An 18,853-nucleotide genomic window follows, 5' to 3' on the forward strand; every position below is an offset into this window, starting at 1 on the left:
TCCAAACCGGTTCAAAATCCAAACTTGCGTGCACGTGATTTACTTCGTGTGAAGAAACCTATGTCAAAAACAGCCTTAAATAGTAAAAATTGCTACATAATGTCCATTAAAATTTATAATCATATACCTCAAGAAATCAGAGCTATGCCTTACAAGTTGTTTTTAGTGAAGCTTCGGTGTTGGCTAAAGGAAAAATGTTTTTACAATATAAAAGAATATTTTGACATATGCTCCTAAATAATGAATTAAATGGACAAAAAATGTTAATTGTTTTTTTTTTATTCTGGTATTTTACCTACTGGTTTTATTTATAATTGTATGTTACTATTTTCTACAATTTAAATTTTAATTGTTTTAATTTTAATCGCTTTAAGCTTGACATGTTTTATTTCATTTACAGTTTTATGTCAATATGATCATTTAAAAAATGTAAATACGTATTTTAACTTATTTAAATAGGTCTTAAGATGACACTTCTATGTGCTATGTGTACTAAAATGTTCTAGATGTACCTATGTATAGTGTAAAGTTTTGCATGCAAGTTTTTTTTTAAAGTGGTGAATTGTGTTGAACTACCAATTTATATCCACAATCTACAATGTACCATAATTCTAGCAAATAAAAAACTATGACTATGACTATGACTATATATTATATACCTATATCGTTGTCTGAGTACCCATAACACAAGCCTCCTTGGGCTTACCGTGGGACTTCGTCAATCTGTGTAAGAATGTCCTATAATATTTATTTATTTATTATTTATTCGTGTTTTGAATGTAATGATCAAGATAGGTATGAATTCTTTGTCGAGCAACCTTTTAGCTAGTATTCGTTAGAGTTGGTAGAAAGTTGAGTCTAAATTTGATAAAACGAGTCATTTTTACGCGACTCTGCGCTTAAAGAACTATTTAAAAGGACTCGAGCCTTCGGATAAAGACTAATAAAGAGTCCATCCAAACTATGGTAGGTTTTATCTGAATATACATTAAGAAATATAGGCGTTATTGAATGATGTGCGCCTAACCCATGAATTTCATGTAATGCGTTTTACAAAACTTTTGAAGATAATTTTCTAGAGTACTCTTTAAAGAACACTCATGTCTCGATAAAAACTCAAGTTTCGACTTAATGAGTAGTCTGAAAAACTGAGTCGAGTCCTAGCAGGGGACTCAAAGGACTTGAGTCTTGACCAACACTGGTTTTCTACCTTTATGATTGTACCTACCCAACAGGCGCAATCCAATGCAGACAAAAGTATCCGGCTCAAAGGACCATTTAATTACAATGCTGTTTCTTGCGAACTTAAGATGTTTTCTGCGAGGCATTTGATGTTTCTGGGGCCTAGAAGTGTTCGAGGCCGGGGTGAACGATAGTCGATGGACGACACGCACTCGGCACGCCCGCTATATAAATTCATTAGTTAAATCACTGCCGGCGGCGTTTTATGTCGGTTACTTCAAAGGGCCAGGCCGCCGCGCCCCGCCGGGGGCGCTCGCCCGACTTTTTACTGAGAAAACTCTGTAAACAAAATGATATGGTGCGTCCGAATGTTTGATCCGCCTTTATTATCTGTATACAGAAGGCATGTGTGGCTAGCATACGCCCTCTCTTTGTGATAACTGTGGACTTGCAATACCTTTTGTGTACACGTAAACATTACTTTAGACAGTCAACTGTGCATGCAGCACTTGTCTCGTTCAAAAAGGCCTTTCTGTCTGCACCAAGAAATTAAAACAAAGTATTTGACAACTACAAATTTAGTCATCAAATTAAAATGTTTAATTACTTTCTCTAACCGGGGCCTGTTGTTGATTGCCGCATTTTCAGTTAATGATCCGTCGACAGTCAGAGCTGTTTATTTTTCATCCACCCTCTGCTCCTCTCTCCCAGCCTCCCACCCCTTCAGTGCGCGAGCGAGATAGCTCTATTACGTGTGTGGTCCCCAAGCGAGTGGTTCGGGCGTTTCCGCCTCCGCTCGTTCGCTTTCGTTCTCCAGAACGGCAACATAACCTACAGAATCATGATGGCGGCTCAACAAATAGTCAGTGTTGCTCGACTCGCGCTAGTGTCTACACGTGTGTGTTGCGTGCGTTACTATTGTAACGAAACTCGGTGCCGTTCCATGTTTCGAACCGTACAGTGCTAGATAAAAGTGACGAATTACGGTGTACAAGTGTATGGTTATGTGGCGGCGAGTGATATGACAGCGTGTGCCGCCAGACGGACTCCGGCCGTCTTCATGAGGATACTGGTGACAAGCCTGGCCCCGAGATCATGGTGGCTCCCGATTCCGAGGCTCCTTCGAATCCTCGGATAGTGCCTGCTACGCGTGAGAGCCCCTCCGCGGCCGAGGCGCGCCACAGCGCCGATCTGTATATCCGCACTAGCTGGGTTGATGCAGCACTAGCTCTCTCAGAACTTGAAAAGGTACACCGTCAACAACATGAGCATTACCGTGCAGACAACTTACCGTCATATTGTACCACGTGTGATTGTTTTTCTGTGAATGTCAATGGTCAAGGAACGCGGCAGCGCTAGCGTAGCGCCGTCTAGTGGTTAGTCGATTTACCATTTAAACCGCAGTTTTTAAAATAACATCCCTTAATAATATTAATAATCATTAATCACGTCAATATCAAATAATACTATTTATTTTTAATGGGATCTAAAAAGTGTATAGGTAGGTAGCAAAAATGTAAAATTAATAAAAAATCTTAGACGATACCTTTTCAACCTAAATTAAATGGCTAACTTATACCACTAAAATGTTGCAATAATATAAAGGGGTTTCAGTATGCGGTTCTTCAAAAAAGGAGTGTACAGGATTTTAAAGGGTCGGCAACGCGCATGTAACACCCTTATAGTGGCAGGCGTCCATAGGCAACGGTGACTGCTTACAATCGGGCGGGCCGTATGCTTGTTTGCCACTGACGTGGTAGTAAAAGATACATGTTTAATTAAAGTACATAGGTACTTCTATGTACTCCACGGTTAAATCAGTATAATAAAACTCCAAAAATGGATACATACCCATTCCGTAATAACCAGGAAATTATTTGTATGCACTATGCACACAAATTGTCCCGCCGTTGCTTACGGGACGATTCGGGGAAGGTAGCGCCTTCCTAGAAGGCAGTAAACGCCGCCCCGCGGTGGTCCACACCCCTGTAGCGACTGTGCAAAATCTTTCTCAATTTAAAAATAATTTTCCCTTACATGATCGATCACTTCATATCATAAAACTTATCAAGATACATACGATTACGACGTAATATATAATTTTTTCCTATAACACTAAAACCTATAGCGGCAGTACTCTTTAACAGAATCAATTCAATACCCCAAAAAAAACCAGCACGAATAAACTTTAAACTAAAGCCCACTTTTGTAATAGGGAAACAAAACAAAAACAGCTGTAATTCGTGGTGAGCTATAACTATAATGTAGTGTACGTGGAAGTTGGTCGATCGTATGCAAGATGAAGCAATTAAGGCGCAGCGAAGGGGCGGCGCGGGAGGGGGGCCGCACGCGCACCGGCGCGGCGCGGGCGCCGACGATAGAGACATCAACGCGGCGCATGCCATGCCATACTTACTCTACTAGAAGAGAAATTTTTATTTAGCTCCGAGCTAATGATCGTTGCAGCCAGAAGGAACTTATTATCAGTGGGCAATTTTGACAAAAAATATAATTCTTGCCGAAGTAATAGTGGAAACGTGATTAAAATATAAGTGCGCTTAAAATAAATATACAGTGTTGTTTTTTTATGGTAGAGTAACCTCAGTTTAAAAAAAAAATCCGAAAGTAATTTTTTATTGACAAAACGATACCACCCGAATCATATCTTCTTTATAACTTCACCGAACATAAACAAAAAGAATGCTGTGCAAGATTCTACAGTTTTAAAGTCTTGTCTGATCGGACCGCACAGAGCTTACGTCGTGGAATTGAGACATCTTGTGGTTTCCGATCGTGTATCCCTTTCTTGCTTGGGGAAGGAGTAGTTTCTTTTCTTTCCTTACGATTTATACTCTATCTCTTTCCCACTCGGTTTTCCCACAGATCTTTTGTCTTTGTCCAAACATTGAGCGATTCACGGCGACGGTCAGCAGCTGCGCCGGAGACTTTTTGAGATTGTACAAGATTCAGAGAAACAGGCCATTCCGATTGTACTAAAGGGTTCTGGAAAATGTTAAAAATATACCGTTAGCTGTATGAATGTCTTGTACGGTATAATTTATATACACAAAATTATCTCCAACATGTTGTTATTCCATTATCCTTTACTTTACACATGAATGAATTCGTAATTTAGGTAAGTAATACCTACATGTTTTAGAAGTTGTATTGCAAAAAATATTAAAAACAGATATTTAGTTTTTGGGCCTTAGGAAGCCAATCACTGTGAAAATGTTTTGGAGATCATAAAGATTATTAAAATGTACATTTACACGGTCGAAATTAGCAGAGGCCAGTTGATAATTGGTATCGTTTATAATCCGACTAATAAGGTAATGGAGTCCAATAAAAAACAGTAGGTTTGCGGCATGTGGGTTTGCCACAACCACAAGCAATTCAGGTATCAGATGACGCCACGTGAGCCGTTTAGGCCACCGGCTCCATGCGACATGGGACTGCGTACACACTTCATTGCACATCGTCGACTGTTACCCTCATATCTCAGCTTCCGGGCCAGTAGCTTCACACCAGCTGGCCAAATTACTTCCACTGGTGGTCTTTTATTTCCGTAATTTTACAGCCAGGTTCACTAGTAACCTAGTGCGTTACTGATAAGGTCACTATCATATGCTGCTCAAACCGGTTACGCTGCCCACCACTAGGCAACTTTCTCAAGAATATTGACTTGTTTTCCGCGTTCGACATGTTAATTTAACAAATTTAAGTTTTTTTTATTCCGGCTGTAGGTAATTTATAACTTGATACGCATAATTATCTAGGTACAGTCGACTACAAAGAGATGTATCCACTTTTTCACCTTACTGCATTGTAATAAAGTGAAAAAGTGGATACATCTCTTTGTAGTCGACTGTACGACAGACACGTAAAGCTTCCGCTTGTTTAAGTGTCTTACACCAATGGAGTAAGCTAATAGTACCTAGTTATTTTCTTTATAATAAACAGAATAGTTATTATGGTACCATGTATTTTAAGAGATGATTTTTCCAATCATAATATTGCAACCAAGTTTTTATGTTCTTTTTTTTTAGCATTAGAAAGAAGGTAACCGATTTTGAAGTCTTTTTATTAAAAATCACTTGAAAAATAAGTCACAGCAAATATGTTACCATTATAAATCATATCATATACGATCTTTTACATTTGCTTTCATAAGTAATCTTAACTAATTTTTTAAAAGCTTTTTTCAATATCTTTTAATGAACAGACGTCAAGATTGTTTACCTTTTTTCTGATGTTAAAAAGTTTGTTTTATTTGGACTTTAGTATAGTAATGCGATAGTGGGGCACCTGTATTCTTGTTTAAACTTTCTTGTACTAAAAGTTTCCTTTTTTTTTTAAATAAAAATTACTAAAGAGTAATATTTGACGTTTTTTATGTTCCTAATCTCGACATCCGCATCCGCGGATGTGAATCTTTAAAAATCCGCATCCGCATCTGCGGATGTCAAAAAATCGGCATCCGCAACATCCCTGATTTCAACTACAAACGAAATAAATATATACAAAGGAAAAAATTACCAATGCTCGTGTGTGTTGGGTGGGGTGAGATTCACATTATCGCCTATTGGCAAGTTCGTTGATGGCTCCTAATGAGTAGTCGTATGGCCCCGAGTTAAATGTTTAGGTAATTTACTGCACCGCTTTGTTTCTTGAAATGGTTGTATATAGCCAGAACCTTGGAAAACTGGAACTCACTTGTATTCTCGACGCCCTTTTAGGGTATGGTAAGTACTATGAAGCAACTAAGCGCACGATGCCTCGTGCATTCTGATGGGATAATAGAGCCCACACTCACGACCCATTATATGCAGATCCGGAACACTGCCGTAGCCCGCCGTGTCGGCCAACTCGATTGATGCCAGCGGATGTCAAAGATCGCGCCAATCAACCTCCGCTCCAAGCCACTTGCTAAACTAATACACGAACATGCCACATGACGTGAATGATTGATAAATCATCCTATGTTGGGGAACTTTGTATTTAAACAAAACATAAATAAATATAAGATAACGAGAAAAACGAGACTCCAAGCACCTGCCGCAAATATTAATTTTGGGGAAGGCCATGTTGTGATTGCAAAAGGACATATCAGTTCGTAAAGTACACGCGAATATTGTAAAGAATATTATAATTGCTACTTTCAGAGATGTAGTTGTAAACAAACAACAAATTATAATACATAAACATCGTCACAAATGTAAAATAGTTGTGACTAATGAATATTATGTTGTCCTAGGTTTTGTAATTGTCGTTTGTCATTAAAATTTGACTAGCTACAGAATGTTTGCTCATTAAGGCTATATCTACTAGAAATTTAAATTATACATTTTTAAGTTATTACGTTTATTGAAGTAGATGCTTAATTAGGTATTACAATAGTGCTGACCTTTGATAAGAAAGGCTAGACTTAAAAGCGGCTAGCGTGTCACTGGGCAACCGCTTCTTAAATTATCTTTTAATGGTTTCCTGTGAGATGATAAAGTGCTCTGTTTACTCAATAGTGTATAATTATAGTGTAACAAAAATATTTTTAGTTCAACTTCATGGCACGATGCTTTTGTAATATTCATCCTTTTAATATTAGAACATCTTTAAGATACAAAGTCATCAGTAGTTCTAGTTACATATTTGCTCCTGGAATTTAATCCTTATCTGCAGGAAGTACCGCGCACCGCAATGTCGCCTGTGTTTTATGGATTATAGTAACTTGTCCACTCAGTAGCACTTACGTAAGCATTGGAACTATGTATATCCCAAAGATTAACTCTCCAGAATACATTAATTTGGCGCCAACGCCAACTAGCTTTCGGCAGGAGAATGTAAGTAGTACGCTACTATCCCACGAGCGTTTCGCGTCGTACATTAGGGTTGCCGTATTTGGTACCTGAATGAAGGGAGGGTCTGCGCAGTGTCGGTGCAGTTCCGTACGTTCCACGTGGGCCGCGCGGCGCGGGGCGCGGGGCACCGGCCCAGGCGCATTCCGGCCGTGACGTCACGCCCACCCAGCGCGCTCGACATTCACTGCGCCCGCACACTATCGACCGTTCTGTCCTGACTCTCGATGTACCTATCTTCTATTAAAATATTATTGCCGTATTTGTTGATGTTGACTTCATTAACTGTGCGTACTACAGTTCAGCGAACTCGTTCCCCATTTCTCGCATAGCGCCGATTGAAAATAAACGCCTCGGAATTCGCTCAAGTCGCTAACGATGGTGTAATTGGTGCTGTCAGGTTCGCGTTTCGTTCTCGCGAGAGGTGCGGCGCTGTTCCCGCGGTTTATATGTGGGTAATTTAATAAGGTATGATTCAATAGTAATCCGTTACCCGAGTGGCCTTCGGGCGCACCTCTCTTTAACAAGAGGTATTTATAAGACTTGCCTACACATAATGTTAGGGTTTGCGGAACTGGTACAGAAGGAATACAAGAAGAGCTTGAGGGCTGTTCGAGTCACGCGAGTGTGCATTGCCCTCTGCTCCTCGCCTTGGCCTTTGCGGTCGCCCATGTTATGACAACGCCGCCATTATGACGTGACACTTCATTCATGATAATTGAGTCTAATTTTGTAGCGTATTTAAAACACATAATGGTTTTAAATTGGTGCTCCTAATTTCTGAAATTGTATAACGAAACAGTAGTTTTTTTTTAATATCAGTCTTTTAGAACAATTCAAAAGGTTCGTTGTAGGACCAAAAACCTGTAGGTAAGTAGGTATAATATTGAAAATTGTCCACATAATTGTGACAACTTTTTATCAATCTTTAGGACTTCAAAATCAATTGAATACTGAAGAAAGAAAGTTGTTATTACCAAGAATTAAAATAAACTTACAACAATATTAGAATCCTTGTCAGTTTGATCTGTTGTACAAAACGCAGTACAGTTTTTTTTATTTTAAAATTTTCTTCGTAAACGTTGATGATACCGAGCTGGCCATTAGGCCGGATGGCGTAATGGCCGCTCAACACCGGCGTCGCCGATTGAGTTATTATTATGTAATTAGTAAGCGGTCAGGGCTGTTCCGATCGCTAACTGCGTTCAGGCGAACCGAACGCGCGGACGAACCAATATAAGTGCACCCTTTTGTAACGCATAGTTCTGTTGTTACACCTGTTACATAGGTCGAGAGCATCGAAATCAAGGAAATACTTGTCTGTCTGAGCGTTCAATACGCCTGGCACCGGTTAGCAATAGGAATATGCGGTCTGTATTCGGCTGGAGTCCTGCAAGGCGCCACAGGATCGCCTCATTAATCACAATCATCGGGAAATTTTATGTTTACGTATTATTACGTCTACCGCCAATGATACCTATATTGAGGAAACATTTAAATTTAATCACCAGAATAAAAAACTTGCATCTTGGTTCCGTGACGCATAAGATCGTTCGGCTAAAATATCAGTATAGGTAGGTACTTAACCCTTAAATGCATAGTGATGGATGCAGCCTACACAACAAAACGCATTTGACTAAAAACAAGTAAGTCTAAACCGTAAAATTATTTAATGTTAGTGCGTCTCACAACAGTTTAAATTCAAACAAAAACATATAATTTTGTGCATAAATTAATTAAATAAAATCGGTTTGAGTTTTGAATGATTCACGGTTAGTTTCACTAGACTTATATTGACCGGGATATAGACCGTGATTACCTTTTGTATTGTTTTTGAGCTCCCGATATTCACTACAAAAACAATACAAAAGGTAATCACGGTCTATATCCCGGTCAATATAAGTCTAGTAAAATCGATTTGGTCATGTACAATTATTTTGATCGTAAATTTATACACTTTCCGATGTTTTATTCAAATTTGCGCAGTATTTTAGTTAAAAAGAAATAACTGTTTTCAAGACGAAATGGCGGAAAGTTTGGAAAAGATAGTATGTAGGTTGTTAACCAAGGGATGAAATGATACCTTTCACCCTAGTAAAACACTACTTTTATTTCAAATACGAGGAAAGTAAAAAGCATGTGTTTTTTCTAAAAACGTGACTAAGTATAAGTTTTTATAATAATTCTTGAGGGTACTTTGAATTAACAATTTATGGAATGGGGAGTTAAATATTAGAATTGAAATTGTATAACAAATCCATTAGACCCAAATTTCAATTGCTTATAGTAAAAAAATTAAAAAAATCGTACATGGAACGTAAAATGCTCTAGTGCAGAAACGTATCTTAGAACAACAATGACCCTCTTTCAGAGCATGATAAATGAAAATGATTTTTACATACTAAAAATTTTGGCGGTTTTTTTCGGGGTTAGCAATTATTTTATATTTAAATTCTATATTCTATAATAAAGAATTAAGTTAATTAAAAACCTACCCATATTACAAATAGTGTAAATTTCTAATAGTAGTAAGATTTTTGATATATGTTTTACCAATAATTGTATATTTACATAAATTATGATTTATCCTATGTCAATTATAACACTCATTTAGCAGTGAAAATCGATGTTTTAATTTTTTTTCACCTCAGCAGCTCGAACAAGCCTCCTCGTCACTCCAGGGAGTGAACAAAGCAGCTTTTTTTAATTTTAATTTAGTGAAGGACATGAACTGCCACTTCATACTTCAGGGTCTATTACAAATTCGAAATACATTTTAACCTTTAATATGTTCTCACTACTGAGGTGAAAAATTATATGTGTCACACGAGAGTAAAATTATTTTACATCTCGTGTTTTGGAGTCCCTCGCTACGCTCAAGATTCTAACTTAAAATCACTCGCTTCGCTCGTGATTCAATTATATAATCTTTCGCTTACTCGGGACTCAAAATCAACACTCGCAAGAAAAACCTACTTTTCTCTCTTGTTGCACAAATAACAATTTCCCAGAATCAGGAAACAATTATGTGACATATATACATTTCGGGCAAAAAGAAAAAAGCATGCATTTAAGGGTTAACTAGAAACTTAGTGACTTGTATGGTTAGTCTTAACCCATTATAGACTAGCGGTCCCATATGGTACCATTAATTTACGACTTTTATTTTCGCGTGATTGGCCAAATTGCGACGCGTAAGACGGGCTTTTATTGGCGAAAGTTGATCTAGGAGACATAACGCTGCCGACTATTAACCTAAAACAGTACTTATTTACATCAGTCGCGTGTGATTGAATGTCAAAGAAGGTGCATCGCAAATTTCGCGGAAAAATGTTTACGCCGTTCAAGTAAGTTACAATATTTGGTTTACTAACAGATAAATAACGAATGTTATTGCAAAATTGTTTAATTTAGTAACATTGCTTTAGTTTAATTTATTTAACTAGTGCCGGTAGGTATAAATATTATAACTACAGCGTGTTAAAGTTACTGGTACCGTACGGGATCGCTAGGCGATTCCCGTGCGATTTTTTCAACAACCTTTCGTTTTTTATCTGTTAAGTAGTTTTATTGTTTTTAGTAATAAACAATAGTGATTTTACATTTTATCGAAAGATCAAAATGCAGTATTATTTAGTAATCATATTTTATCGTTTTTTATAAAGTTTTGTCATGTTTTGTACACTGCGTACACGAGGCATTGGCAATTTTAGAGGATAATGAGGACATTGAGGCTGAGGAAAAAAAAATTGAACCTCCAGATCCCGCCATCGCTTCCGATGAAGATTCAGGCGAAGAAGATGCTGGTGCTTTAATAAATAATTTGAACGGCAGACAACTCAACGCCGCATGCGAAGTTGTATTCCGTCAGTCCTCACGACCGCGTTCAACCGTACCGTTCAAGAAGATGGAGAAGATAAGGGACTAAGAGGCCGCAGCAAGCTGCAAGTGCAGCTGGTCAATTGGATTTTTGTCGGCAAATAACACAAACGTATCTAACCAGATATCAAAACCTACCTCTTACCAACCAACTTCTAAATATTCCCGAACTGACAGCCGTTCAGTGACGCCATAAGGCACGATGGTCGAAACCACCTTCTCATTCCTTCTCAGAAGCGACGAAGGTCTGCGTACGAGAACTGTCAGGCTCGGTCGAGATTGAAATGTTCGAAATGTTATGTAGGATTATGTGCTGCATGCAACTACGAATTTCATGTAAAGTACCTGAATTATTTTTTTGTAACGTCTCGGAAGCTCATTTATTAAATAAATATAGTAAAACATACGTACTGTATGTTATTAAGTTGCAACCGAAGAGGCTGATTTATTAAATAAATAATATAAACATATTTGTACTCTTATTAATTTCATAGTATTTCCAAATATATACCTCAGTACGTGCCTAGCGGTCCCATATGGTACCAGCGTTTTTTTTCAAAACCAAAGGTCTCACAAAATTTTTATTACTAAAACTTCGTAACATAAGCTCTAATAAAGAACATATTAAAAAATTACAAAAATTGGACACCTCAAAAAAACTCAGTCTATAATGGGTTAACTTGACTCTTAAGTTACCTTTCAGCCTAAATAACGAATGTGTGCAAACACAGTAACGCTGATAAGGGTTCATCCATTAATTACGTCACACGAATTTCGAGGTTTTTTGACCCCTCCCCCCCTCCTTGTCACACTTGGTCACATTTGGCAAACTCCTCCCCTCTGGTGTGACGTCACATTTTTTCAATGGAATCGGCAAATCGAATGAAGTATTATTAATATTTTAACAAAATATTTTTGAGAAAGAAATATTATTAATTTTATAACCCAAAACAGCAAACAAAATACAGCAAAATACTTCACAGCGAATAAAATAATTGGACTAAGTTAATGTGACGTCACAACATGTCACATTTTCTTGACCCCCTCCCCCTAAACGTGTGATGTAATTAATGGATGACCCCTAAAGGAAATGCAAATTGATCGTTAGGTTAGGTTAGGTCATTAATTCAACTCACCTTGATTTTAACACCACATAATATACGTACGAGTATGTATCTCATAAGATAGGAGTGCAGTACAATGTCTGTCACTACGTTATGTGTCGCCTATTAGGTACATATTTGCATGAACAATAAGTAGTATGGACGCTTCAAACTCGCTTCGATCGTTTGTTAGGCCGCGGAGTCGGACTGGACTCAAGGAACGCGGTGAGCGGCAAATCAAGGCCGTTCATACATTTAATTTTGGTCGAGCGCAAAAGCGCAATTTGCCTTGATTTGCCGGTCACCGCGCCGCGCGCCGCTTGCGTCTAGTATGCGGCTTTATACTCTCTTTGCCTTTTCAAAGCAGCGAAAGTATTTTTCTCAAACATGCAATGAAATGTCGTCCTTACGTGCGTCATAACAGGCTTCAAAGTATCACGTTTCAGGCGGAGCAACTCGAGAGAACTGTAAAGGAATTTCATACGAAATTGAAGGCCTAGGCCGGGAAGTAATTTTTTTAAAATTTTAATGTAAACATGCGAACAGGCTAAACAGCTGTTTTAGGGTTCCGTACCCAAAGGGTAAAAACGGGACCCTATTACTAAGACTTCGCTTCCGTCTGTCCGTCTGTATGTCTGTCACCAGGCTGTATCTCATGAACCGTGATAGCTAGACAGTTGAAATTTTTACAGATGATGTATTTCTGTTGCCGCTATAACAACAAATACTAAAAAGTACGGAACCCTCGGTGCGCGAGTCCGACTCGCACTTGGCCGGTTTTTTTATCTTTATAAGGCTGTATCTCCTAAACCGTGCGTCGTAGAGCAAAAATAATCAAATTTTTGTTCCTCCTCGATACTCCACGCACTGAACAACCTATTACATTACGACATGAAACAATCATCATCATCATCATTGTATTATTATTTAATTGCATGTTTGAGAAAAGCAGTATATACCTCGGCGTGAAAAGGCGTTGCCGGCCTCATAACTATCCGGCCTCACTACGTTCGGCCGTCTAGTCTATTCGGCTGGCAACCCCTTATTAATATAAGTTACGGCCTCTGTAGTAATGTACTAGAATTTGGCCGATGTAAAACAAATATTGAACGTAGTTTAATTTCCAGGGCAACATCGAAGGCGGTCGCACGTCGCTGTGGATCCGCGCGTGGCTGCAGGAGCAGCTGTTCGTGCTCGGGTGCTTCCTGCAGGGCGACGCGGGGAAGGTGCTCTTCGTGGCCATCCTAGTGCTCTCCACCTTCTGCGTCGGCCTCAAGTCTGCTCAGATACACTCGCGCGTCGATCAGCTCTGGGTTCAAGGTATTTTAACTATTAATTATACAACCAGTACTCGGAAGGCTAACGAACAAATATTTCACACATTACTCATGTATTTTTTATTTGCTTAGTGTTCAACTGTTCATTTCATTTGACCTGCATACATTGTATGAGTAATGTTTCACGTTTCATTATTTTTAGGAAATAACTTAGTTTCCAGAATTTACCTACCTAACATTTTGAGGTATCAAAGTTAAATACAATAAGACCAGTTGACTTCTTAGTAATTATTTTGGATTTTGGAAACGATTTTTAATATCGACTTTTTTATCTGATAACGTCCGTTGTGATATTACCTATTATTTATTAGCATCTAACGAACAAAAATTGTTTTGCATTCGCCGTAGTTGAAAATACCAAGGATTACATTCTACTTACCTACAAAACGCATTGTGTGATACGCACTTGCCAATAAAACGCCAACGCACCTGCCGGCACGATAACTTTATTCTCCAAAAGTACGAACGATCAAAAAACCATAGACATCAAGATAAGCGCAGTGGCGCAATGTGCATCGGAGGAATACCAACAGCGGCGGCCTGCCCGCTTCCGTCGACGTGCGTCGCATACTGCTGCCCCTCGAATATAAATGCATCAATTAACATCCAATATTAATTAATGCATCCATCAACATCCAAATTACATTTTAAACGTCCGCTGCAACGGCAAAAACATAGAAGCCCGCCGCTTAAGTCCCACGGTAAGCCCAAGGAGGCTTGTGTTATGGGTACTCAGACAACGATATATATAATATATAAATACTTAAATACATAGAAAACACCCATGACTCAGGAACAAATATCTGTGCTCATCACACAAATAAATGCCCTTACCGGGATTCGAACCCAGGACCATCGGCTTCACAGGCAGGGTCACTACCCACTAGGCCAGACCGGTCGTCAAAAACAAAAAATACATCATCTTCATCTGTGAAAATTTCAACCGTCTAGCTATCACGATTTATGAGATACAGGCTGGTGACAGACGGACAGACGGACAGACAGACAGACAGACAGACAGACAGACAGACAGACGGACAGACAGACAGACATACAGAGCGAAGTCTTAATAATAGGGTCCCGTTTTACCCTTTGGGTATGGAACCCTAAAAATGACAATTTAATGTCACCATTGCGAGAATAGTGCCTGGTACGGTATCGGTACCTGGGTTTAATTTAGATTGAAACTGAAAGACCCGTGACATGTGTGAAATTCTGCTCACATTATCAGAAGTGCGTGCTAACCAATAGGCACACTGTCGATGACATTCCTAATTCCAATACATTTGCTAGTTAACGCGAACATTTAGATTTGCATTTTTTTGAGGTTTAAGCTACAAATAAAAATAAATAAGTATAGTTTTTTTCTTTCATGACATGTTTCACAGAAAAATGTATTAAGTCGCTGCGGAAGCCAGCGCGTCACGTTTTTGTCGTGTCTATAAGAACTTGTCATTCATTATTCTTTTGGCGGCGATTATTGAATGAATTAAATTATCGGCGGATCCATTATATTCAAATGAGCCGGTGCGTGCAGATTTGATGACACGATACTTAGCAACATTGTGTCTTCAATTAGGTACGAACTGACCGAGTTGTTTGTAACTTTAATTATTTTAAGTACCTACCTGTCACTGATCCTTCTGAGTTAAAAAACCGGATGAGTGCGAGTCGGTCGTCCACCGAGGGTTTTAAGTATTTATTGTTATTTTATTTATCTAAAATTTAAATCAGGCAACAAGGCCCATATTACAAATACCTATATATAGCGGCAACAGAAATACATTATCTGTGAAAATTTCAACTGTCTAGCTATAACGGTGCTTGAGATACAGCCTGGTGACAGACATACAGACAGACGGACAGTGGAGTCTTAGTTTGAAAATACTATTACTTATTATGTGTCTTAGTAATAGGGTCCCGTTTTTACTCTTTGGGTACGGATTACGGAAGCCTGAAAAAGGTTATGATCTTAGCGAAAAAGTGTATAGAATATCTCCTTTAAATATTTGGCAGTTTTTAGGGTTCCGTACCCAACGGGACTCTGTCCGTCTGTCTGTCACCAGGCTGTATCTCATGAAACGTGATAGCTAGACAGTTAAAATTTTCACAGATGATGTATTTCTGTTGCCGCTACAACAACAAATACTAAAAAGTACGGAACCCTCGGTGGGCGAGTCCGACTCGCAGAAGTCCGGTTTTTTGTTTTCGTTTGGCGAGCTATTGGTAGATAGTGGCATTCTGGGTTTGCATAAATGAATATTTTAAGTTTTATCTGCCATATAACTGATTCATTGTTATTTAGCCATTAATTCAGTTCATTGTACTACTTTGTTGTTTCACGATTTTCTTGGTAGGTAGGTATGCAAAATAGTACCAATATTATGATTATAAACCGAAATAAACACAAATTATAATATTTTCATAGAAAATAATTTAACTTGTTCTTGGAATATTATGATTATTATGTTATGAACATTATTTTTATCAGCTCAGTTTGAATTTTATTGTCATTTAGTCTGGGCTGAAGTAGACACAACTATTAATTACTTATAGACGTGTGCGCCGATTAAAAAATGATCGGTGGCGGCGTTTGCCAAAAAATTGGCGGCGGCGGCGTATTTTCGGCGTGAAATCGGCGTGACCTTGACTTTCAGGTTTCTTAAGACAAATTATTAATTTGTTGTTTTTCTTGAAAATTTGATCAATCCAGGTTGCTGGTTAGTGATTCCAGTGAACTAAGTATACTCGTAGTTTTCAATAGGCTGTGAGTATTTTTTTTTGTAAATGAATAATATAGGATAGGTATAATAACTTGATTTCTTGTTGTTATTCCCGTCAGACAGGCGACAATAGCACAGTTTGTTACAAGACCTTTTGTACCAAGTCATATTATCATTCTTGTTAGAAATAATGGAAAGGGCTTATAAATAATAGAAAAATGTTAGGTTAATTGGTGACTGTAACCATAGCAACGAGTGACAGGAATATATTTTCTTTCTGTTTCTCGAAATTTTTGGCACACGACTTTTTTAATGAATCTCAGGGTCTCGAGAGCCATGTGTTTTCGTTGCCTAACTAATTGTTTTAAGTATTTTCATGACGGAGCATTCTGCCTTCGTATTTGAATTCACAATTAACAGGAAAAAATCCTACTTCATATTATCGCTCCCTCATCTTTCTTGACGGTGAATACTTAGAATTACTCACTTACTTTAATTGGTGTGTCCAATAGTTTGTTCAACTGGCTATTCTGTTTCATTTAATTAGTAATTGATGTATAGTTGACAACTGTAATACAAAAAAATCCATATTGTAATCCAAATACCAACTAGGAATAGCTATTTAACAACACTCAAGGTCACGCTGATTTCACGCCGATCATTTATCGGCGGCGGCGGCGGCGCGCCGGCGCGGCGCACATGTCTAATTACTTATTACCTATTGGTATACTTTTCGAATACCAAGTGCACAAGGCATTTCCACCAAGAGGGGTCACGAATGTCACGAGCATGCAAATCAGCATTGATTGGTAATTTAAGTAGGTATAGGTATATTGAATTGATCACTTTTGTACAAAATTAGGGCTGTGAATGTTTTTACTGTTATTAAAAATAAATAAATACATAATTAAATTAAGGAAATTAAGGAAAATTAAGGGAAAAACGTGCCTCGAAAATCAAGAAAATTTGATGTCGCGATCAGATGGCGCCACTACTTTTGGCCTACTCTCGTATAGATGGCATTGAAGTCAAAACTCAAAATCATATAAAAATAATTAATGCAGTAAAAAAATAATTTATCCATATATATAGGTAAATAAAATTTTTGATAATTTTATTTTTAGTTTAAATCGTGTGTCGATAGATGGCAGTGATTTACTGTGGCTACAAAATGTACTAACATCTATTCCTCTGATATTCATATAATGTAGGTCATTCACACTCATGATAATATATAATTAATAATTATATTTTTAACTCGCACTTTGATTTTTATTGTTATGTTTTCTGTGCCACTGCCTACACAACAGATGCTACATGTGCTACGTCGTAGCACATGTAGCATCTGTAGCGGTGTCTACAGTTGAATACTAAACTGTTGGGCAGCTGTAACAGAATCGATATTGACTTGCAAAGGCAAAGGCCTTCTCTCAATATAAGCTTTTAAAGTGTACAGCAGACGATAAGGGGCTTTTGTAGTAAAAACATAATTAGGAAAACAACTCTTCATTGTCATAAACATAAGCAACAAACAAAAGCTTTGTTTCTATAGTATTATTTACAATCGCTTACAAGTCTCAATAGATCTGACTCGGAGACTGTCCTTGAACACGACTGATAGTTAACAACCGGTATATTTATTGCCCAAATACTTTGTATCTGGGTGGTCTAACAGTGTTTTATGATACATAACATACATTAACAAAGTTGAAATTCATACCCTATAATTAGGCAAACGTTAAATGAAATGCAAAGTAACATCAAGGTATACTAGCTAGAGTCGATGACCTATTTCATTTCATATTAGTTATATTACATATTGGTTTACAATGACTGTATAAAATGTGACCATCGGATATTTTATAGCCTCTGGCTAGTAATTAATTCACAAGCGATGCAGTAGAAAATATAGCCCATTCATACCGTTCGCCTAAATAATATCTTAGACATCATTTATATTAAGTCTTTGCTACCGTTCAAACAACACATATTGAGGGCCTTATCGCGGAACAAAGCCTCCGTTAAACAATGCCGAAGGCCTCGGAGTTCGGAGTCGCTTAACAACTTAATTAGGTGGCCCGCGGCCGCCCGTAAATATACCCACGTGAAATTACGACCAATGATAAAACTAAAAAAATGTATAACATTTCTATTGACTCACAAAAAACGAGGTATCCGATTGTCCGGCCGCTTTTGTGTGAAGACGTCGTGCTGTGACGCGGTCTGTTCCACACTCGCCTTTACGCTTCGCTCCTGTCCTAATCGGAATTCGTTCTTTTGCGAGCTCGGGCCGAGCGTGATGGCTCAATCGAGGACGCAGCGGGCGCGTCAAGCTCGAGATGGCATACCCACCGTGGAGAGTGAGTATTATGTGCGGAACGTGACGGGACTTACGGTATTCTATAGCAGGTAGATAATTAAGGACGCGGTCCAACACCATTTGCACAACTCATAATTGAATAAGATTAAGGCATTAATGATGTTAGTTTTTCTGACATCATCAGCTTCACCCCTTCCTATATAGGTAATTTATTGTCGGTTTCTTATGAAACTGCTGTAGCATATTTACAAAATAATAAGACTTAGAGAAATAACTGTCTTGTCCAGTCTGTTTTACCTATTTGGCGACCCTGATCTTATTTCGTTCTACACCATTAATTGACGAACACTTTCGAGAGACACATTCCTTAGCTTTCACTTGAGACATTCTTATCTTTCGTTCTGCAGTTTGAGAAAATTCTAAGGGTCAGTTGCATGACTTGCATCAACCACAG

The 18,853-nt window shown here is 38.2% G+C and overlaps 1 protein-coding gene across 1 annotated transcript in view; it reads left to right on the forward strand.

The window, feature by feature from the left end:
• Window positions 1-2,036: 2,036 nt before the first annotated feature.
• LOC134755745 (protein patched) overlaps window positions 2,037-18,853 on the forward strand; it is a 31,571-nt gene continuing 14,754 nt past the window's right edge. The window contains exons 1-2 of the mRNA XM_063692293.1: window positions 2,037-2,430; window positions 13,147-13,339. Coding sequence (XP_063548363.1) covers window positions 2,278-2,430; window positions 13,147-13,339 — 346 coding nt within the window. The 5' untranslated portion in view covers window positions 2,037-2,277. The remainder of the gene's footprint in view (window positions 2,431-13,146; window positions 13,340-18,853) is intronic.

Source organism: Cydia strobilella, chromosome 3 (genome assembly GCF_947568885.1).
Source record: "Cydia strobilella chromosome 3, ilCydStro3.1, whole genome shotgun sequence".
Lineage (NCBI taxonomy): Eukaryota > Metazoa > Arthropoda > Insecta > Lepidoptera > Tortricidae > Cydia > Cydia strobilella.